The sequence below is a fragment of the Ostrinia nubilalis genome, chromosome 28 (genome assembly GCF_963855985.1).
Source record: "Ostrinia nubilalis chromosome 28, ilOstNubi1.1, whole genome shotgun sequence".
Lineage (NCBI taxonomy): Eukaryota > Metazoa > Arthropoda > Insecta > Lepidoptera > Crambidae > Ostrinia > Ostrinia nubilalis.
The window spans coordinates 1,732,194-1,755,838 of NC_087115.1; the positions used below are offsets into that span (position 1 = coordinate 1,732,194).

Below are 23,645 nucleotides of genomic sequence, written 5' to 3' on the forward strand. Positions count from 1 at the left end.
AAAGTAGATAGGTAATAACTATTACTCTTAATATACCTATTTAAAATCATCTCTCAATCTCACCAATAGTTCATTATTATTGCAGAATTTATATTCTGCATGCTGACCCGGTCTATAATGCCCTGTGTCAATACTGACCTGTTACATATTGCCCTGTATCAAGTGACCTGTACTTGATGTCCTCTATCAACACTAACCTGTACTTTAATACCACCTGTACCAAATTTCACACGAAAACAGTTTTGCCCCTATTGAGTCTTTAAAATGAAATTTTTTTCTTTGTTTTCAGTGAACCTTTCCCCACATATTTCACAAGAATACGCTTTTGCCCATAGGGGAATTTATAGAGGTGATTTTGCAAACAGTATCCAAATTCTTTAATTAGCTCTTGAGAACAATTTGACAAAACTATTTTATCTTAATTATTTTTAATTCTACTTCAATACTACTTTATCTTAATTGTGCTTAACCTTTAACATTTAAGATAATAATATGGTGTTAATTTTTAAAGGTTATTAAGTCTTATTTTTTTATAGCCAATTTTGAAACCGCACACAGCGGATTAAAATAATGAATATGAAAAAAAAAATGTTTTCTTCACATTAACTTACTGATTCTGTGTCGCTCCTAAAAATTTGGATACTGATTGCAAATTCACCCTGTATGCGCCCTTAGATGATACTTTAACTGCGATTTCGTACAGAATTTTTTCTCGCACAATTCACAGGAGAACGGTTTCTCCCCTGTATGTGTCCGTATATGTAATATCAAAAAACTTTTCTCAGTGAAATCATGGTTACAAAAATCACACGTAAACATATTCTCACCGGTGTGTTTTTTAATATGGCGTCCCAAATTACCTTCATCACTGAATGTTTCCCCACAAAAATTGCACAAAAATGGTTTGTCCCCTGTATGTATCCTAATAAATGTCTTTCTAGATTAAATTTTATATTGAACATTTTCTCACAATAATTACAGGTATACAGGTTTTCCTCTGTATGTATTTTTTCATGGGTTTTTAATTTCTTTTTTTCACTGAACTTTTTCTCGCAGTAACTACATGAGAACGGTTTTTTTCCTGTGTGTGTCCTTTTGTGTGATACTAAAGTACTTTTACGTGCGAAATTAGTTCCACAATGTTCACATGAGTATAGTTTTTCACCTGTGTGTGTTCTTAAATGACGTTTTAAACTTCTTATTTCAGAGAATTTGTTTCCACCATATTTGCATGAATACTTATTGTTTTTCTGCTGTGTGTGTCCTTAAATGACGTTTTAAATTGTTTTTTTGTCTGAAACTATTTCCACAATGTTCGCACGAATATGGTTTTTCCCCTGTGTGTATCCTTACATGACATTTTAAATGTATTAATTGAGAGAATTTGTTTCCACAGTGTTTGCATGAATACCGTTTTTCTCCTGTGTGTGTCCTTAAATGACGTTTTAAATCGTTTTTTTGTCTGAAACTACTTCCACAATTTTCACACGAATATGGTTTTTCTCCGGTGTGTATCCTAACATGACGTCCTAAAGCACTTTTGGTAATAAACTTCTTTCTACAATGTTTGCATGAGTGTGGTTTCTCCCCTGTGTGTGTCCTTATGTGTGATACTAAATGACTTTTATTACTGAAATTATTTCCACAATATTTACATGAATACGGTTTCTCCCCTGTGTGTGTTCGTATATGTGTTACTAAATAACTTTTAACATTGAAATTCTTTCCACAGTGTTCACATGAATACGGTTTCTCTCCTGTGTGTGTTCGTATATGTGTTACTAAATGATTTTTATGACTGAATTTTTTTCCACAGTGTTCACATGAGAACGGCTTTTCTCCAGTGTGTATCCTTATATGACGTTTTATTGCACTTTTTTGATTGAACATTTTTCCACAATATTTACATGAATACGGTTTCTCCCCTGTGTGTGTCCTTATGTGTGATACTAATATACTTTTTTGGCTGAAATTCTTTCCACAATGTTCACATGAATATGGTTTTTCTCCAGTGTGTGTTCTTATATGACATTTTAAACTTCTTAATTCAGAGAATTTGTTTCCACAGTGTTTACATGAGTATGGTTTCTCCCCTGTGTGTGTTCGTATATGACGTTTTAAATGACTTTTATCACTGAAATTCTTTCCACAATGTTCACAAGAATATGGTTTTTCTCCAGTGTGTATCCTTATATTATGACGTTTTAAATTGGGTTTTCGATTGAATATTTTTCCACAATATTTACATGTAAATGGTTTTTCCCCTGTGTGTGTCCTTATGTGTGATATTAAAGTATCTTTTTGTCTGAAATGACTTCCACAGTGTTCACATGAGAACAGCTTTTCTCCTGTATGAATCCTAACATGACGCGTCAAGTGATCGGTACGTGAAAACTTTTTTCCACAGTGATGGCATGGGAACATCTTATTATTGTTTATATTATTATCTTTAGAACTTCCTACGTCACCTGTTGAGGTTAATTCAAATTTACGCGTGTTTATTTCAGATTTGTGACTTTCGTGCCTTTTTAAATGAAACGCCAATGTGTCTTTACATTTAAATATTAGCCCACATTGGTCGCACACAATTTTTTTACTATAATTTTGGAATTCGTGCAAAGTTTTGGGAGAATTTTTATTATCAGTGTAAGTTTCGTTGTTGTTTTGTGTGAAATCTTTCTTTTGGTCTAAATTGGGTTTTTTATTTTCTTTTTTGTCTGTAATTTTGTTTTTTGTTGTATCTGCGTCGCTTGTTACTTCTTCAACAACAGTTGACGATGTTGGCAGTGTATTGGGTTTTTTTGTAGCGAGTTTGGGTTTCTTGGGCGCTCCTCCTTTAAATAAAATATATTATTATATTGAATTGGTAAAAATGGAATGGCGTAGGACAGCAGCATGTAAAAATAGATAGGTACAGTCAGCGTCATATAGTTCGTGACACCTAAAATGGCCAAAGACGTGTTGCGAACTTTTTGGCTACTTTGGGTGTCACGAACTTATTTGACTCTGACTAGATGAACTGAATAACACGCGGGCAAATAAATATGTATAACTCAAAGATGACTGACTGACATAGTGATATACCTATCAACGCACAGCCCAAACCACTGGACGGATCGGACTGAAATTTGGCATGCAGGTAGATGTTATGACGTAGGCATCCGCTAAGAAAGGATTTTACGAAACTCCACCCAAATGAGGGGGTAAAACGGGATCCACGCGTACGAAGTCGCGGGCGGCCGCTAGTACATAAATACAATATTTACCGAATTTCTGCACATAGCTTGCTGGCGAGTTGTAGTTTCGTAGGTCGATGTGGAGAGACGCGGCGAACTCGGCCCCATAGAAGACCAGGAGCTCGGTGAACCTTGGTATTATTTTTATAGTCCTGAAATTAAATTTTCTTTTCACTTGCAAAAAAAAGTAGGTAAGTAATACTTATTACTCTTATGCCCGTTTTCACCATCAATCCTTAATTTTTAAGTGACCCATTATGAAAACGAAATTCCTATAGGTAATGTGTTACCATAGGGGTCACTTAAAAATTAGGGATTGAAGGTGAAAACGGGCATTAATGTCCTAATAATCTAAGTGATGTTCATCGTAATAAATATTTCTTTCTTTCTCTCTTATGTAAATTAAAATCATCTCTCAATCCCACCATAGTTCTCTAAATAATGCATATTTTTTATTCTGCATGCTAACATGCCCTGTGTCAACACTGACCTGTTACTATAATGTCCTGTATCAACACTGACCTTTACTATAATGCCCTGACTGTAGCAACACTGACCTGTACTACAATGCCCTGTATCAACACTGACCTGTATTATAATGCCTTGATACAACACCAATCTGTATAATAACGCCCTGTATCAACAGTTCAACACTGACTATATTGCCCTGTTTAAATATTGACCTGTACTAAAATTCAATTTTTGAACCCTGTCCTGTTACTAAAATGCCCTGTATCAACCCTGTCCTGTTACTACAATGCCCTGTATCAACATTGACCTGTTAGTATAATTCCCTGTAGCAACACTGACCAGAAGTGGAATTGCGTAAAGCAATCTTAATCATTTGACAGTTCATGACGTACTATTATTCTGTCAAACGCTTTGTTTAACTGACTTTATCGTATGTAATGAACTGTAAAATGATTACGATTGCTTTACACAATTCCACCTCTGTACTATAATGCCCTGTATCAACCCTGTCCTGTACTACAATGCCCTGTATCAACACTGACCTGTACTATAACGCCCTGTATCAACAGTTCAACACTGATCTGTAATAATATTCCCTGTATCAACCCTGTCCTGTTACTACAATGCCCTGTATCAACACTGTCCTGTACTATAATGCCCTGTAGCAACACTGACCTGTACTATAATATCCTGTAGCAACACTGTCCTGTATAAGTATGCTAATGTTTGCTTGAATAAAGTACTTATTAATATTAACACTGACCTGTAGTACAGCTGTCCCTGGTACTGGTAAGCGATGAGGTTCTGTTCGAGCCACCGTCGCGAGCAGTTCACGTAGCGCATCCAGTTGGAGGCGTTGGAATCACTGACCTATAGGTACTTTATTTTCATTCTGTTAAACTGACCTGTAGTATAATGCCCTGTATAACACTGACCTATACTATACTGCCATATATCCACACTGGCCTGTTACTATAATGCCCTGTAGCAACACTGTCCTGTATAACACTGACCTGTAGTACAACTGTCCCTGGTACTGGTAAGCGATGAGGTTCTGTTCGAGCCAGTGTCGCGAGCAGTTCACGTAGCGCATCCAGTTGGAATCGTTTGGGTCGGACGCGTCTAGCGCGTACGACCATTTGTTGTTGCTGTCGCGGATCTGGGAAGATAAATAAATATCTTTAAAACCTCCATTTCATTTTTATCATCATTATGAATGTGTCTGCTACAGTAAGAAGACCCTCACAAAACCAGAGCAAATAATGGAGAATTTGGCCTACACACCCATCTAGGCAGCGTCATATAAATTACTAGCTTTCCGCCCGCGGCTTCGCCCGCGTGGAATTTTGTCTGTCACAAAAAAACTTTATCGCGCGCGTCCCTGTTTCAAAAACCGGGATAAAAACTATCCTATGCTAAAGTTCATCAAAATTGATTCAGTGGTTTAGGCGTGAAAGCAAGACAGACAGACAGACAGAGTTACTTTCGCATTTATAATATTAGTATAAAAGTATAGATTATCACTGTTACGGGATTTTGCAACAAAAACACTTATAAATTTTACAGCGCCATAATATTATTGTCCCCAAAATAAGCTAAATTATCAACAAACAGTTAAAGGACTAAAGTTCTCTTTTATGAATAACTTACATCGCCTTAATAAGACAGCTCTTAAAAACTGTCAAATCAAATCAATAATGCTACGATTATATGTATTTTAGGACTAGATTGAGTGTCGAATATAAATAAATATACTTGGACATTTTACACTGCGCTTCTAGTCCCAAACTAAGCAAAGCTTGTACTATGGGTACTAGACAACGGATATAAACATACTTAATTTTTTTTTTGTAAATATACACCGTGTTACTTTGCATTCTTGCCATATTCACAGAGATAAAAGTAGGGAACAATACCTATTATTTAAGATAAACAAGAGACTCCCATAAAGAAAGTACACTAAGATTTTGGTAAATTTGGTTTTTCAGTACAAATTGGAATAAACCAATTTTGTCTCGCACGTTCTACAGGTGCAAGTGGAATAAACCTAGTGGGCGTGGCCTAGTTCTTAATAATCTGTTGATTTATGGCTCTGGGTACCAGCCTTTTTATCCAGTCATAATAATTATTTTAAAATACTCTTCAGTTGATTTCAGATTTTCCTTTCTACTTTACGGGCTTAGGACCGTCAAAAACATGTAATAATTATTAGGATTTTAATTAATTTATAACATTGTACCCTATTTTTACAAATTAATAAATTAAGTATGAAATGAAATCACCTTATTCACAATTAATTATTTATTTATAAGTTCCTACTTACAAAGTTTACGTACTGCGAAGCAAGTGTTCAAAGTGTCCTCTGTTCTGATCATCTGATCAAGGCACAGTATAGCACGACGAAGCGTAGTGTAACGCTAAGGGTACGTCATCGAGCATTTCGTCTAAGACGTCTTGCAGACACTTCAAGCACCATTTTGATTAAATTATTCGTTGTTTGAATACGCTTCAGACATTTTTGTAATATTTATAACGTGATTTGTGATTGATGGATTTCTCAGTTTTTTACAAGTGTCAAAAAGACATTTTAAAGACAATAGATTGCAATAGATATTTAAAAATACAATAAAAAGTAAAAAAGTCTCCATCGCCATCGCCAACAAGTGATGTGCATGCGTTACGATAATTAGTGGTGTGTTTAACAGATTGTCGATAAAATAAAATAGTCAAGATTAAAAAAAAAATTTTTCGGGCATTATTTTTTTACGAATTTGTGTTCAGTATCAGTAATATAGTAACCTCTGGAAATATGGCAAGAATGCAAAGTAACACCCTGTATAGAAAACACCCAGTCCAATACAAACAAATACTCGTATGTTCATGCACACAAATGTTTGTACTGTGCGGGAATCGAACCCGCAACCTCCAGAATAGTCTGTTTCGAACCACTACACCAAACGGCCGACATATTGTCGAATACGCAAACGATTCGAAGACGAAAGTTGTTCATGCTGGAGTAGAGGTACTGAAAAGGTTAAGTACAACTTAGAGTAGGCGCACACCGTTGATTTTTAGTCGGCCGATAGTTTAGTCGGGCTGTTGATCAGTATGGGCATGTATGGGAGTGCGCACACTACGCCGATTCGATTTGGCCGATTCTTTATACAATTTAAAATCGGGCACAACTATCGGCCAACTAAAAATCAACGGTGTGCGCCTCCTCTTATGTAAGTACTAATAAAGAATTTGAATTTGACTATGCTCACCTGCCAGCAGTAAGAAGACTCGATGTCTTTCACCCGCTTCCCGCGGTAGGGGCCGAAGCGGACCCCACTTGGCAGAGTCAGCGTTGTGAACACTCCCAACCCTGCTCCTAGGGTCAAATAACATCATCATCAGTGGGTCTAGACAAAGTGCACATTTTAATCGCAAACCAGTCGAAAAATGGCCGAAGTTTTAACGGATTCGATTTTCGATTCGATCAAAAAGTGCAACTTGTCTATTAGGAGGGCTGTAGGCCTAAGATGCGCGCCGCGATAAGCGGTTATCACGCCATTTTATCGATTTTGCCCATACATTTTGGCGTCGATAAAAGTTATCACGACGCGCATCTTAGGCCTACAGGAGGGCCTATTGTAGGAAGCGCGCCGCGATAAGCTTTTGTCGCGCGACACGCCCACATGTGTTATCGATTTTACGCGATAAGCCTATGTATAATGGGCTTAGTATCTAACATTTGTCGTCTCATCATCATCAACAGCCCTTTACAGTCCACTGCTGGACTATGAGCCTCCTCCACTATAGTGGAGGGTTTTGCCATAATCTCCACGCTTGGCAGGCGGGTTGGAGATCGCAGTTTAAAAGATTGATGTTTTTCAGAGAGCGCTGCTGCCCATTCTCTGTTTGATGTGTAGTCCCTATAGCCGTGTGGTGACGGCAGAGTAGAATACATTTGTCACCAACCCCTACTCTTCCCGCGGGTGTCGTAAGAGGCGACTTAGGGACTACACATTTGTCGTCTACATCGAAAGATTTTATCACGGTGCGCAAATCCACAATATAAAACAGTGAACTGGTCGACTCGAGATCCGACGAACGCGGGTTCGCACCCCGCCGCCACTCGACTATTGTGACAAACCCATACCCCCTTAATAATAAAAGTTACACCTAGGATGAATTGTTTTAGTGTTCACCTACCTACCCACGTTAACTTATTTAAAAATGTTTTAGTAATAGAATGTGTTTCTTTAATTGGCTTATGTTCAAGTTGTATCTTCCTGCACATTTATGTACAATTTAATGCTGTTGAAACATTGTTAAACAAATAAATTAAATAAAAATAAAATAAAAAATGAACTCTGGATTAAAATGTCATTTCCATACTCAATGACAATTTAAGCCAGAGTTTAACTAGGGTGTAACTTTTATTAATAAAGGTAGCCTTTCGTAGCGAGTTAGTGACGCGGCGTTGGTGGCACAAGTCCAAAACTAAAGACGCTGCGTCTGTGACGCTTAGTTCGAAAGGCTACCTTAAGGGTGATTGTGTTGTTAAATACATGACGCGGGCTGCGTTCATTTTGATCTGACCGCTGCCCGCAGAACGCATCCAGTGTGGCAAATCTAAAACTGGACCCGCAACGAAACGGAACCCCAATAGTAACAATAGTTTTTACCCGGGATAATAGATGGCGCTATGTGCAAGAACACTCGCGGTATGGTGAGCGCCGCGCGCGGAACGAAGTCTGGGAACGATGTCTTTGTAGGCACCTAGGGGATAAACTCAATGTTTTATTAATAAAGCTTTTGCCCGCGGCTTCACCCGCGTGAAATATAGTGTCACAGATCGGCTTAAATTATAGCCTATAATATGTTAATCTGGGTTACAAACAATAATACTGTAAAGTTTCAACAAAATCCGTTCAGTAGTTTTGGCGTGAAAGAGTAACAAACATCCAGACATCCAAACTTTCGCATTTATAATATTAGTAGGATGTTAGTTCTGGTTAGATCCTTTTAAGGGCATTTAATCATCATCATCATCTCAGCCATAGGACGTCCACTGCTGAACATAGGCCTCCCCCAAAGCTTTCCACGTTGACCGGTTGGTAGCGGCCTGCGTCCAGCGCCTTCCTGCTACCTTGTATGACTATGTATAATATTTAATATTTATTTACAAGTCCCAAATTAGCTTGCTTAACACCGCATCAATTCGATAGTTTTTGACTATAGATAAGTTGATGGGGCAAAACTAGAGTCACAGTAGAGCTCATATTATATTATACTGTGCTAGAGTTGTAGAATTATCGATTTCGACAGTCGAAAGTTGAAAAAATTCGGTAGAAAAATTTTGACTATTTATATTGCGTAGTAAGACAGACAAGAAAATACAATAATCTAAACACTTACTTTGTAGTCCGGTATAACCAGCAGGGCGCCGTGTATAGAGCAGTATTCGTAGACGAAGTCCGCACATTTTTCACAAACTGGAACAAAAATAAATAAGTAACATAAATTAAGTAAGAAAAAATTTATACAGCGCTATGTATGGTCCCAAAGTACCTAAATCAAAGCTTGTATGGGTAGCACACAACGTAACACATTAACTTTACTTTTTATATTCGTTCGTTCGTTTCAGCCAAATGACGTCCACTGCTGGACAAAGGCCTCCTGCAAGGTTTTCCACAATGAACGGTCCTGCGCTGCCCGCATCCAGGCTCTTCCGCGACCTTCACCAGATCGTCGGTCCACCTAGTAGGAGGCCTGCCCATGCTTCCAGCCCGTGGTCGCCACTCGAGAACTTTTCTGCCCTAACGGCCATCGTCTCTACGAGCTATGTGCTCTTGCATATGTCCTCTTTTTATAAAAGTTCACATAATATTAATGAAAACATCTAGACCAGACACAAACAGTATGTTTAAGTAGGTATTACCTACTTACATATAATAATAATTTTATTGTTTGTACTGTTGAACCCACGAACTCTGGTACTGCAATCCAGTGCGTGAACCAATAGGCCAGACGGACGGGTGACAATCAAATTTTTAAACGAAAAAGCAGTAATAAATTAATTACCTAATTACTCGTATAACATTAATTTACCACTTAACGTAAGAACAATAATACCAATTATTCCAAATAAATATTTTAAGGACCCTATAACTTCAATGTAATTTTACTAAAGGGTTAGCTTTCTAATTGTTGAACTCAGCTCAGTAGTTATATTGCCAGTGAAAATTCTAAATTAAATGAAAATAGGTATTTTCATAAGACATTCGTACTTACAAACATATTCATCAAGGCTAGGTTCTTCTACTTCACTGTAGCATACACGCGGCTTACACCGCAATATACGACGGTCCATATTTATTTAAATACAGCCCAAAACATTTATTACATTTTTAATTTCATCAATCCAAAAGTTATGCAAAATTGACAACTTTTTGTTTTTTTCTTCCCGCTAAAACTAACTTTGTACCAACTTAATAAAAATAATAAAGGTCGATTTACACCATTAATTTATTTATAGCTCAAATTGAGCTCGAATTTTAAACTGGCCATAAATAAATATTGATTGGAAAAAAATGCGATGGGTTCTAAAAAATAAGGAGGTAAGTGCAAATTGCAGTTTCAATTAAATGATATTATTTATTTTGATGTTCTTATGTCCCAAATATTATAAAATTAAATTTGTCTTTTTAATTATATTTTTAATCTGGATAATCAGGTCCCAGGTTCGAGTCCTAAATAGTGCACACAGTGACGGAAAAAGCATTTTAGGTCCCCCAGTCATTAAAATAATGTAATAAATAATGATGGTCTAGTCATAACATTTTCATTGTTTTACAATCCTTTGTTTATCCAGTCACCCTGTGTACATGATGACGTCACTGGAACTTGGTATAGTGCTAAAATGACCTGTATTTGTACTGGAGGGTGATACAAACGATCTATTTTCCTTTCAGCGATAAAAGAAGGTGAATTTTCGCATAACTTTCGCTTTACCTCTGACTGTTCAAACCAATTTGAACCGCTGTGCAGTTGCCGTTGGATTTACGACCGTATGTCTAAGACATAGGATTTGGATAGCGAATGTGCAAGATTAAGCCTAATTTCCCGAAGTCCCAAGCCCTTTTCTGGGAAGGGTGACTGCGATTGGCCTGTTTCGCGTTTGCGCGCGTTAAATTCTAACCCCTATGCGTTATTTCATAAATGGAACGCATACATCGACGCCTTTGCATCGAAAAAGTTTGGTGGCGCCACTGTCTTCGTGAGATTTCAAAATTACTTTGGGAAAACTAGTTCCAATTTTCACCGCAAATAATACTTTGTGACCAGCAATGTATGGCATTGGATAGAAAAGGTCGTTTTGAGCTGAGGATTTCGTAGTATAAGGTTTTTATTGAGAATAAAATCTCAGCAGTTCAGTCTTGCTTCGGTATGCGATGCATTCGCATTGATAAACTTTTATAGTATTATTTTATAAACAAAAGCTGTTCCTAAACCAGTGCCTTAATCATAGTGCCTTAAAGTAAAAATTATAACTAAATTTTCAAATTTGAATTTAATAATTAAAAAAATAACAAAAGCAATGGAATGTTGTTTTGCAGCCTGAACTAAAAAACAAAATACAATAAAATGGCAAATGTTGGAAAAGTTTTGGCTACAATCAAAGCAGTGATCACTCGTTTAGTTTTCGCCTGCCACGGGATAATAGCAATATGGCAAGTGACTGTTTTTAAAAAAGACATAGAATACTGGTATTTGGCCACTCCGATATTGTTGCTGATATTTGAAGGAATTTTCACGCTTACTATAAAAGAGAATCAGGAGTGGAAATGGTGAGTTTATATTTTATTAATTTTAGTTGTAACCTATCTTTTGGTTGGTCGAATTTCAATTTCAATGCTTAGTATAATCCTATCATATAGGATTACTTAGGCTAGGCCTGATGGTCAGGCCTAGCCTAAAGGTTGGGCCCGATTCTAATTTGTACGAAGAATCAATCGGTGTAATGTGCGCACTTTCATACATCTCCATACTGATTAACCGCCCGACCCAACTATCGGCCAACTAAAAATCGGTGGTCTGCGCCTAGACAGTCCACTACCTACAATTTTTGCGTCGTTTTGTAATGTTATGGATCATTTTATAACAGTGATCACCCAAAACGTAAGCAATTTATGGTTAACCTTTTCAGCGCCACGGTCTTCAATGGAACAAACGTTTCCGTGCCCTCCTCCACGCCACGTCTTTTAAAAGAAAACATTAACAAATTGAAACATTTCTAGTAAAAAGACATAAACAAATGCTTTATTTATTTTGTGTCTATTTTTAGGATTGCCTAGACAACCCTAAACTTACATTTATATTAAAATAGGGGCCTTTGTTTATTTTCAAAACAGTATTTTTCTTACTGTTCCAGTCCAGGCGCCTTAGCTTTTAACATGGGATGGCGGCTAATAGGTTAAATAAAGGCCTATAAATTATGTATAGTTTGACGTATTTTTGGAACATTGTGGTTTGAATTTGCTTACATCGGTATATTAAGTAGGTAAGGCGTGTACCGAAGCTGTTTTTATTGTTTAAAATTGTTTTAATTAGATACTGAAAGCAAGCTACACCCGGAATCAATCTTTAACTACAGTGCCAGCCAGTTCGGTTACTGCCTAAAAACAAAAATGTTGTTCACGATTCACGACAGACGCCAAAAGTCTGTCAAACTCCATACAACAACACCAGCAACTAGAGCGGAAAATGTTACCCCGTTGGGCATCGAACCCGGGATCTCGGGTCTGAGACCGGTGGTTTTACCACTAGACGCCATAGTGGTTTACTTTTTTTTTTGTAAATAAACACAATATTTATTACTGAGACAATAAGTAGGATTATGCTGAGTGATTACCTACCTACGGTACGGTGATGTTATAGTAATAGCCTAAAGCCTTTCTCGATAAATGGGCTATCCAACACAAACATACTATTACTTACTTATTTATTTTTAAATCGGACCAGTACATAGTTCTCCTGAGATTAGCACGTTCAAGTGAACAAACAAACTCTTCAGCTTTATTGAAGATGAAAGAAAGAAAGAAAGAAAAATATTTTTATTTAGTCCAAACATCCTTAGACTACTTACAACAATATAATTACTTACTTATGTAGTTAAATTTGCACTAAAATGGCAGCCACTCAGCATGTGCTATGCCCTAGGTCAAGACCTAAAGTATAACGCTGGTATTCTGTGGCAGCCATATCAAGTGGGCCAAACTGTAGATTCTGGCTGTAGGTACCGAAGTTGCAGTGGTAGGAAAAAGTGATGGGATCGATCAGTACCGCATTACGGGACTATTCCCACCGCTGCTGCAACTCCTGTGTAACCAGGATTTACAGCTTGACTGCCAATAATTCAGTTGTAAGTATTCCATGGGATTCATCACACAAGTAGGTATATCTATATTCCATGGGATTCGTCACACAACTATACTAGCTGGGGTTAATCAAAGCCCGTCGAGGGTCGGCGCCCGTTCACAATACGGCAAATGTCACCGCAACCCTTCAAAGGTTGGTGACGTAACGTGTTAAATTAATTAAAATGGCGTCTTGGCGGGAAAGTGAAACGTCATGTTTGCCAATTTTACTGCCTAATTTTGTTTAATTCAATTAATTAAGTTTCCCTCGGTCACGCTGTTGCTATAACTTTGATTGACACCAGAATAATAATGTTGTAAAAACTTGTTTCATCAATATTTACCTACGTTTTGAAAGAAAAATGGTTTATAGTCCAAAATTCCGTACAAATCTGCAGGTATAAATTCGATTCACTTTTTCCTTTATTTGTGCTTTAAGACGTTGTTTCATACCAAATTTCAAGATTCTGAGTTCACGTGACGTAATTACCTACTCTGTAGGTTTTGATTCCTTTGCGAGTGTCGAAAATTTGCGGCATAAACGGCTGTATCTTTTGATTGCGTTGACTTAGAAGTTTGATTTTTTCACAGTTCCAAGGGACTGTAGACCTGAGTATTTGATATGAATTTCAGCTTGTTCCTGAGAAAAATGGTCTTACAGACATAGACGAACAACAAAGTGATTCCCTTTTTTCCTTTTGAGGCATAGAACCCTAAAAAGTAACCAAAATTCTTTACACTCGTGTTTATTAACAGATTGACTAGGCAAATTAGGATTTGCAACCTCAAACGTCTGGCCAAACAACGAAACCCGAAGCCGTGGCAATTTGCCGCAAATGGCTTCCGGTCGCTCCCACGTTGACAGCGAATTAGCGGCTGCATGACGAAGGATTCGTTGGAAAAACGTAATATACAGGGTGTACGAAAGATGACCTTGATACTGTTTAACGGTGGAAATGTCCTAAAGAAAAATAAATAAATCTAATCTTACCTTACTTAATTACTGAAGGGTTTGTTTTTTTTGCTTAAACGCGTTATCTCAGGAGCTACTGCACTGCAATGGGCTACTTATGTAAAAAAAATTCGCCTTTGTCTAAGTAGTGTAGTGTAGAAGTAAAGTCATGTCGATATTCAGTAGTGTCGTACCTAGTAAATGTAATGTCGAAGTAACGTTTGTCGGAGTTGCCTTTTTAGCCCCTCTCTAGAGACTAGTCTCTCGCGCCAAAATATTGGTTAAAATTGAAAAAAATATTTTCGATTCTGATGTCTCAGACACAGCTAGCTTTTAATGAAGAAAATGTTCTCATTAATATTGTCTACTATAGAAGACGTGGCGCTCAAAAGGTATTTTATTTCGCTGTCAGATAAAGATTTTCTCTTTCTTTTTTTCTATTCTTGTCCCCAGGTTCTGCCCATCAGTATTTATCTACCTAGGCCTCGTGGTGCCAGCAATATGGCTGCTAGAACTACACAAGGTGGACATGCGGCGCGAGGACCAGCAGAACAGCGTCACCACACCCTCGTCTTACGTCGAGGTGAGAAACCAATAAGAATTTGAAACTAAATTATAAATAACTTGAAAAAATCGAACTGCCTAAGGCGGGAATCGAACCCATGACCTTCGCTTGCCGGGCGACTGCTCTTCCATCTGGGCTACTTATGCCCGTTTTCACCATCGTTCCCTAATTTTTAGGTACCCCTATGAAAAGCAAAATTCCTGAATGTGTTACCATAGGATAGGGGTCACTTAAAATTAGGGATTGATGGTGAAAACGGGCATTAGACACTGGATGAACCCATTGAAATTTTCAAGTGTAGGTACCTAATACGCTGTTACGGCCAGCGTTTGTTTCATTAATATTGGGTAGTACATAGTAGGTCGTTGATTCGATTCCCGCCTAAGGCAGTTCGATTTTTTCAAGTTATTCATAATTTAGTTTGACATTTGAGATGCTCTTAACGCTAAGAAATGGCAAACCGTAAAGGCACACTGTTGCTCGTTAGGACATTTGTAACTTATCTATAGGGTGGAAATGATAAGTAATCACTTATCGTTCCTTATCTACCCTGTATAAGGATTAAAATTTGTACCATAGTCTGGTCTTCGAGCACGTAGAATTTTGTCCAATGACCCCAAGCTACCCATCCTTATCGCTCACGCGTAATTTTGTTGCTATCGCGCTCGCACACTCACTGCGGGCGCCCGTCGCACAGTCGCGACAGCAATATAATTACGCGCGAGCGATAAGGATGGGTAGCTTGGGGCCATTGGACAAAATTCTACGTGCTCACAGACCGGGCCTTAGTTACCTATAAAATATTTTTTTCAGAGAATCATTAATGATTTTCATTACTTACTCTCTTCTAAAATTTTCTCTCTCAGCAGACCAACTTCCCGAACCCTTTGAACACCAAGATCGATACAGACATGTGGGTGACCCTGATCGAGCAGTTCCTTATGCTAACCCTGATCGTCGGCCGCTGGCTCCTGCCCAAAGGTGACCTGACGAGAGACCAGCTCAGCCAGCTGCTTTTGGTGTATATTGGTAAGAGACTTTTGTGTTGTGTACAAACAGGACTATTCCCACCTCTCCAGTAGCGTAAATGTATCATATAAGAAGAAAAAAGAAGAAAAGCAGAAGAAGAACAGGAGACGAAAAAAAGAAGATGAAGGTGGGAACCCCTTTTGCGCGCCCTGCCACCTTATAATTACGCCACTGCACCTCTCGTTCCCACCGCTACAACTCCTGTGTAAGTTGGATCTACAGCTTGACCGCCAATAACCCAACCAGTGAAGGTCAAGTTTGTCCCGGGGGAAAGTTAACAGCTTAAACTGTCATTGGACCCGCAACGAAATTAATCAGAAGAACATTGGCGGAGTTCGACGTTCGTTCGTTTCAGTCAAATGACGTCCACAGCTGGACAAAGGCCTCTCAAGGATACACAACGACCGATCCCAAGCTGCCAATTTTTGTTCTTCTCGTGACCTTCACCAGATCGTCGGTCCACTTAGTGAGAGTGCCCGCATTACGTCTTCCGGGCTTTGGTCGCCACTAAAAAACTCAATAAACTTCTTTACTAATGAAAAGAAAGAGAACTGCATTCAAACATTTCCGGAAATTCGCTTGACATACCCGGGAATTGAACTAATAAATAAATCATAATTTGACTAAAATCTGTAAAAATTACACCTGCATTTTATTGCAGCGATCGCTAGATTAATAATTATTATGAAACAGGAAACTCGGGATTGGTGGTGAATTTTCGGAATTATTTCCGCACCTTTTTCATAAAAAAAAAAACTCATAAACTCATTTTTTTTAAATGATGCTTTGATGATGATGATGATGAATGTACTTTAAAAAAGCACTTTCACACGTCCCCGTATTAACCCTACCACTGCTTCAGGACAATAAATGGGCCAGTGCTGAAAAGAACTCATCCTGTATATATCCTTTAATTTCCCCAACCAGGCACGGCGGCGGACATAATCGAATTTTTCGATTCCTTCAAAGACCAGAAGGTGGCGTCAGAGAAAGTCCTGGTCCTCTTGACCCTGGCCATCTGGTCGTGGTCCCTGATGCAGTTCACCGTCGTTCTGACAGCCACCAAGAGCAGGAAGTCCCGGGGGACAGCCAATAGGTCTGAAATGTACGTATTTAGTGCACGCCAGCGCGTTTGCACGGTGTTTTGTTGCCATTTTGGATAGCTTTTCATTTTGCTTTTTTGTTGGCTTTTATTTTATTGTAAGAGTTTTGGTAATCTGTATTCTCTGTTTTCTGCATAACTATCATATTTTGTAAATGTCAGGTTGACAGACAGATAAAACGTCAGAGAAAAAAATAATAAAAAGCCAAGATTGGCGCCCAACATGTTGGAGGATTAGAAACGTCAGTTTAGCGCTTAAAGATGACCCACGCTGAACTGTCCCACCAAACTCAATGACAGGGGGGCGCTACCACCGTTCAACTATATGGTTTCCAACATGGCAAAAATCCGAACCAGCGATCCGGTATTGACGGTGGCGCCCTACTGTCAATGTCATGCATAGGACAGTTCAGTATTTTGGAACTATAACTGAGTCACTGACTGAGGTATGGGATGGGACGGTACGGGCGGGGTGATATTGACATATTATTTCATTTGATCATCACTTACCATCAGGTGAGATACAGGCTAAGAGCTTCCTCGTTGTGGATAAAAAAAATATGACGTCTCAAAAAAACGCTCCCGTGCGCCGCTCCCATACCTCAGGCACCAACTGAGTTGAGCGCTAGACCTATAGTTATATCATTTATACAGGGTGTTAGGTAAATGGGCATATGAGCCGACACTAGCCCATGTTAACATGGTCATATAAATGGTATGGTGAAGTCAGAAAATTGATAACATCATTTAAATTTTTTTAATTTTCATACAAAATATATTTGATAAAATCCGATTTGTATGAAAATTAAAATAATTAAAATGAAGATATCAATTTTCTGACTTCACCATACCATTTATATGACCATGTTAACATGGGCTAGTGTCGGCTCATATACCCATTTACCTAACACCCTGTATAATTTTTTTTAATGCTTTATTTGGTTTGATTTCGTATTGCTTTACACCGCTTACACACTGTACTTATTTATAGTCAACTTCATGCAAATTCGTGATTTTGGTGTATACTTGTTGTGTATAAGGTATTCCAGCTAAACGAAAAAACAAGTGAACGACTACTTACCTATTTAAATATGAATTTTAAAAACTAAAAAAAAAATATTAATAATTTTTGCCACGGTGCGCATCCTAGCCCGGCAGGCCTCCCTAACTAAAAAGTGTAATATTAAAGAAATCGTGCGTCTGCAATCAAGTATGAACTTTTAAAATTCATCCTTGAGTAAAGCCCGGTCTGTGAGCACGTAGAATTTTGTCCAATGACCCCAAGCTACCGATCCTTATCGCTCGCGCGTAATTATATTGCTGTCGCGACTGTGCGAGTGCCGCAGTGAGTGTGCGAGCGCGACAGCAACATAATTGTGCGCGAGCGATAAAGATCGGTAGCTTGGGGTCATTGGACAAAATTCTACGTGCTCGCAGACCAGACTATAGCAGACGAGTAGGTACGCTCAAGGTGTTTCTTAATTCAGAAACTGGGCTTGAATGACCTTATGATCATGATCATGATCATCATAATGATGATGATGATGAGTTTCCTCTACAGAAACAGCCGCGCGTGTTGCTGCTCCATCGAAGTGTGCGCCATCATCATGAACATAGCGCTGCAGGACGCCCCCTTCCTGGCGTTCAGGCTGCTCATCATCTGTCACTACAAGATCATCAACTATATGAACATCTTCTTCACTTGCAAGAACACTTTGGTACGTACTTTTGATCTTAAATGATTTTCTGTAATTAGGATAATATTTTTTTTGTTAAACACATTTCTAGGTCATTTGTCGATATTAAAACTGTCGATAGTTGCGCATCTCTAATGTCATGCACAGATTATAATTATTTAAAATTGACTTTTTTTATTTTTATTTTGGCACACACAGGTTTGGCCAATTCCTATATTGTATCACTTCAATTTGCGCCACGCGTCTCCCCCTCTATTTGGGCATCTATTATTTTATAGATCCTTACTTCCTTGGAAAATAGTTCTTGCAGTTGCAACTCACGAAGGCAAGTGAGCTTTACTTGTGTGTGTCCGTGTACATGCATGCACATAACGATAGTGTAAGTAATGTCTATCAAAACTTTTGAGTAACGAACAGTAGCGAGCCACCACAATGTAAAGCTCACTTGCCTTCGTGAATTGCAACAACTATACCTAATTGAATATGCAAATGCTCAACGGGCACCCGCTGAAAATCGATGCCGGGATAAAAATTAAAGATGTCCTTAAATGAACTCTGAATTAATGTTATTGATGCTTTGTCCACAGGTAATCCTCCTCCAAATCTACCGTCTCTACGTTCTACACTTAGAGACGGTAGACGAAGGCAACGGGGGCTCCGTGTACAGAAAGAAAAAGAAGAACAAATCCAGCGACAAGAAGGAGAAGGACAAAAAAGATAAACACAAGTGAGTTGTTAGCAAAAAACTATGTTACAATTATACCTATAACACAATTAAAGACGTAGCACATATCAACGCGGAAAGGGATCGTAACCGTATCAACTCGAGGCGGTCAGTATTCTGTATATGAAACTACATACTGCAACGCACACTTATCCGCACCGTACAAGCGAAAGGCGGTGACAGCTTGCAAAAGGCGATACAGTGTGGATTCCTTTCCGAGTTGATAAGTCTGCTTTAAGCTTTACACAACAAAGATTTGTTATACGCTTGTCGCGCTGACATCTTGCGTATTCTGACTGATAATGTATTATGTTTTGCGGGATACTGCATTACTGGATCCCGTGAAACTTGGTGAAAGAGTGCTTATCTGTTTGTACCGTTTTTCAGTTATAAACTTTTTCAGAAAACACAAAACGAAGAAACATAAAAAGAAGCATGAAATCGGAGAGACTTCGATATCAGTCATCAGTGACGGCAAGAAACACGACAGAGTCGATGGTGGAAGAATCAGGTGAGTTCATCATCAGGTCCTAATCTATCATCATCATTTCAGCCACAGGACGTCCACTGCTGAACATAGGCCTTCCTTAATGATTCCCAGATTGATTGATTAGTAGCGGCCCGCATCTAGCACCTTCCAGACCTACCTTTCTTCATCATCATCATCATTTTAGCCATAGGACGTCCACTGCTGAACAGGCCTCCCCTAATGATTTCCAGATTGACCGGATAGTAACGGCCCACATCTAGCGCCTTCAAGCCCTACCTTTCTTCATCATCATCATTTTAGCCATAGGACGTCCACTGCTGAACATAGGTCTCCACTAATGATTCCTAAATTGGCCGATTAGTTACAGCCCGCATCTAGCGCCAGCTACCTACTCATCATCATCATCATCACTGCTCAATATAATAGGCCTCCCCCAATGATTCCATAATGGCCGGTTGACAGCGGCCTGCATCCAGATATCTTGAGGTCTTTTTTATCAGACGGACTTAGAACAAGCCCTACTCTACCAAACCGAGCAGAAAACAATTTTGTCTCCTCTTGGAATTGAGCCCGGAACCTCTAGGTCTGATACAGGTCTCTTTTAATTTTTTTTAGTTTTATGAACTAAATCTCAAATAATATACTTAGGGTGTATTTCATATCGTGCGTGCATTATGCAGGCCAATACGTGGTCAGTTCAGTCTGCACATATTTGATGTACTTTAATTTGACTATTCTTACCGTTAGATAATTCCTGGCAATAAGTGGTGACTGAGTTTGTTCCGGCGTTTCTTCTCAGCACTTGCCATATGTTTGTCTCGAAGCGCTGGTAGGGCCCAAAAGATAAGGAGACATGTAAAGTGCCCCATAAGGGCTACCTTTTCTTTTTTTATTATTTTCTATTGACGTTCATAAGTGCCACTTGTGGTCTAAACTGAATAAATATTAAAAAAAAAATTCAGCGTTCAAATTGAAAAAATTCAGTACACACTGTACATAGGCCCTTTCCAGGGCACTTATACACGTTCACGTCCCAAATATGTATAGCTTGCCCTACCACCACATCGGGACAACATTAGGCTGGTGCTGAGAAAAGAATCGTTTGAGATGAAATCCGATATTAAAAACAACACCCTAAGCCCTTTTAACATGTGGAACAAAATCAGCGTGCTTTCCAATTCGTTCAGTTTGTTGCAATACAAACAAAGTATACATTGTATATTGTATATGTATAGAACAGATAGCCAGGTCATCTAGCGATCGAGCGCCCCGCGCAGTCGTTTGGGCGCGCCCTTTGCCCTCGGGATGGGACGTGTCGATAAAATTTATACAAACTCGCACTAAGACTAGGCGCAAACCACCGACTTTTAGTTGGCCGACTGGGTCAGGCCGTTGATCAGAAGGTATGGAGGAGATGTATAAAAGTGCGCACATTTCACCGATTTTTCATACAAATAAGAATCGGGTTCAACTATCGGCCAATTAAAAGTCGGTGGTCTGCGCCTAGGCTAAGCACACAGTGGGTCTAGACAAGTTGCACTTTATGATCGAATCGAAAATCGAACCCGTTGAAACTCCATACAAAAAAAGGCTTTTCGACCATCTTGCGACATGAAAACTGTCACATTTACAATTTGACTAGGGGGGCAGAACGCTGATTTTTTATCGATATCGACAAACTCCGTCAATCCCTAGCGCAGGTGATTCGTGGTGTGTCAAGGCGACAATCGACCCCTTTCAGCACCCTGCACCCTCGCCTCGCTATACGATGTATGCCTGTCTGTTTACAGTTGATGACTGGCCTTAACTCTGACCGTAGGAAACTATTAAAAATATACCTACTTAATGTAAAAATAAGTGGATTTGAGCCACAATAATGTAATGGCGCTTAAAACTTTACTTTTTGATTTTAAGTAAACATTGAGTCTACCTACGAGCGTTCACCGCTGGACAATGGCCTTCTCTAAAGATTTCCACAACGCGACGACCGGTCCTGCACTGTCCGCATCCAGGAGCTTCCCGCGACCTTCAACAGATCGTCGGTCCACCTAGTAAGAGAGAAGCACCTCAACACCCGTGTGGCATCTTTATAGGAGGCCTGCCTACACGTAATACGTTTTCCTACCTATTAGATCTTGGTAATTAAATCATTCTGCTGAACCGATTTAATTGAAATTTGGTTACAGATAGTTTAAGATTCAGGGAAAAACGTAAAAGTTTTTGAAAGGGAGACACACGCGCAACTTCCTTTCTTAACTAAATTGTATGTTACAGGGCGATCATTCTTACCAACTCGGACGAAATCAGAGAGCTGGAGCTATCTACACTGTTCAAAGACCAGATAACCATCGAAAATGAGAGGAAAAAAGGGTAAGAAGTCATTTTTATTATATCCACAGCAATTTTGAAACCAAAAATTATACCTGGAAATCTCTGGAATGAAGGTAAAAACATAACGACACCTTCAGGTTCAATTGTCGTATAAACCATTTTGGCCAAATTGAGTTATATATACCATTTTAATCAGAATTTTTTTCTCTATCGAGCTGTATATTCGATATATTGAAATTCGCTAAAAAAATGTTTATACGCCCCAAAAAACTATAGCCTAAAAGATAAATAAATACCTTATAAACGATGTAAAAACCGAACGCTTGTTTTTGGTATTTTTGCTAAGATGTATCAACCATACATTTTTTTAAGCCAGGATGTAAAACTCTCTCGTAATTGAAAATGGTTTTTACGCCCAAAGACATATTGCCAGATATTTGGATCCAACGTCGTAAGTCCACGTATTCAATATGGTAATTATCTGTTTCATATTCATATTCATTTATTTATTGCATCGTATGGACAGTAAGTAAGTTTTTCTTAATTATAAAGTTAAAGAAAGTTGATTGTTTCTACTTTTAAAGATAATAACTAGATAGGTAGGTATACATATAATAAGCTTGCTTTCCAGGTCCAGTACATAGTCCAGTCATTACGTACATTCAAAAAAGAAAATGAATTTGCGCTTCTAATTTTTTAATATGTTGTAGGGGATACCTAGAAAAGCTTAACTTGAGATTGTCGACCAAGCTTTCCTAGGAGCTTTCGCCGCCATGTTGAAAAAAGGGGTAAAATTTGTTTTTCGGCAATAACTCGGCTATCCGATGAGACTCGAAAATTTTTGTAGGACACTTTTTGTAGCTTTCTTTGTGCTCTACAATAACGCCCGAACCATTTTTAGCGTATCATGCATCGTTATCGAGATATCGATCGATAAAGTCAAAAATTTTGGACACAAATTATTTCGGAATAATTAAATAATTAACGTCAGATACGTACAACATAACTTCGAAGGAAAGGTTGCAATCATATTCGACGGTTATCCGACTGATATGACACTCGCTGGAACGAAAACTTCGGAAAGAGTACGACGTTCGAGAAAAAACCAATCGCCGGAGTTCACATTCGATGAGACAACTACTCCAAAAGTTAGCCAGGAGAAGTTTCTCACAAGGGATCAAAACAAGAACCAACTAATACAAATGCTTTGCCGTTACTTAAAAAAAAGTAATTAAAAATAATTAAATTTTACTTTTTACTTTTTAATTAATTATTTAATTATTTCGGAATTTTTCATATTTATTAAGACCCAAAGAAAAAAAAAGCAAAAAACAAAAATTGTGTCCAAAATTTTTGACTTTATCGATCGATATCTCGATAACGATGCATGATACGCTAAAAATGGTTCGGGCGTTATTGTAGAGCACAAAGAAAGCTACAAAAAGTGTCCTACAAAAATTTTCGAATCTCATCGGATAGCCGAGTTATTGCCGAAAAACAAATTTTAAGCGTTTTCCAAGATGGCGGCGAAAGCTCCTAGGAAAGCTTGGTCGACAATCTCAAGTTAAGCTTTTCTAGGGATACCCTACAACATATTAAAAAATTAGAAGCGCAAATTCATTTTCTTTTATTTGCCTTTTT

General features: G+C 38.4%; 2 protein-coding genes and 1 long non-coding RNA gene across 3 annotated transcripts; 2 read left to right on the forward strand and 1 right to left on the reverse strand.

The window, feature by feature from the left end:
• Positions 1–158: 158 nt before the first annotated feature.
• On the reverse strand, positions 159–2,416 carry LOC135085185 (gastrula zinc finger protein XlCGF8.2DB-like). Its single transcript, XM_063979938.1, has 5 exons — positions 2,388–2,416; positions 2,241–2,305; positions 1,283–2,153; positions 1,064–1,194; positions 159–214 (listed from the first exon to the last, which is right to left on the reverse strand). Exons 1-5 carry the CDS (start codon positions 2,414–2,416, stop codon positions 159–161), a joined length of 1,152 nt encoding a protein of 383 aa, XP_063836008.1.
• Positions 2,417–11,330: 8,914 nt separating this feature from the next.
• LOC135085187 (transmembrane protein 26) lies at positions 11,331–18,504 on the forward strand. The gene is made up of 5 exons (XM_063979939.1): positions 11,331–11,545; positions 14,520–14,649; positions 15,501–15,660; positions 16,588–16,765; positions 18,324–18,504. The coding sequence occupies exons 1-5, from the start codon at positions 11,343–11,345 to the stop codon at positions 18,502–18,504; spliced, it is 852 nt and encodes a 283-aa protein (XP_063836009.1). The 5' UTR covers positions 11,331–11,342.
• Positions 18,505–19,055: 551 nt separating this feature from the next.
• On the forward strand, positions 19,056–22,037 carry LOC135085418 (uncharacterized). Its single transcript, XR_010260109.1, has 3 exons — positions 19,056–19,186; positions 19,587–19,694; positions 21,948–22,037. It is a non-coding gene; the product is annotated as an uncharacterized LOC135085418 (long non-coding RNA).
• The last annotated feature ends 1,608 nt before the right edge of the window (positions 22,038–23,645 follow it).

Bases quoted from the DNA above. Each gene is read 5' to 3' on its own strand.
- LOC135085185 (XM_063979938.1), bottom strand. From the start codon at position 2,416: ATGCCATCACTGTGGAAAAAAGTTTTCAC. The intron at 1,195-1,282 runs TTTAAAACGTCA...TGAAATAAGAAG, and splicing joins AGTTTCAGACAAAAAAACAA to TTTAAAACGTCATTTAAGAA. The intron at 215-1,063 runs GTAGTTACTGCG...AATTTGGTACAG, and splicing joins AGGAAAAAAACCGTTCTCAT to GTGGTATTAAAGTACAGGTT.
- LOC135085187 (XM_063979939.1), top strand. From the start codon at position 11,343: ATGGCAAATGTTGGAAAAGTTTTGGCTACAATCAAAGCAGTGATCACT. The intron at 15,661-16,587 runs GTAAGAGACTTT...TTCCCCAACCAG, and splicing joins GCTGCTTTTGGTGTATATTG to GCACGGCGGCGGACATAATC. The intron at 16,766-18,323 runs GTACGTATTTAG...TTTCCTCTACAG, and splicing joins ACAGCCAATAGGTCTGAAAT to AAACAGCCGCGCGTGTTGCT.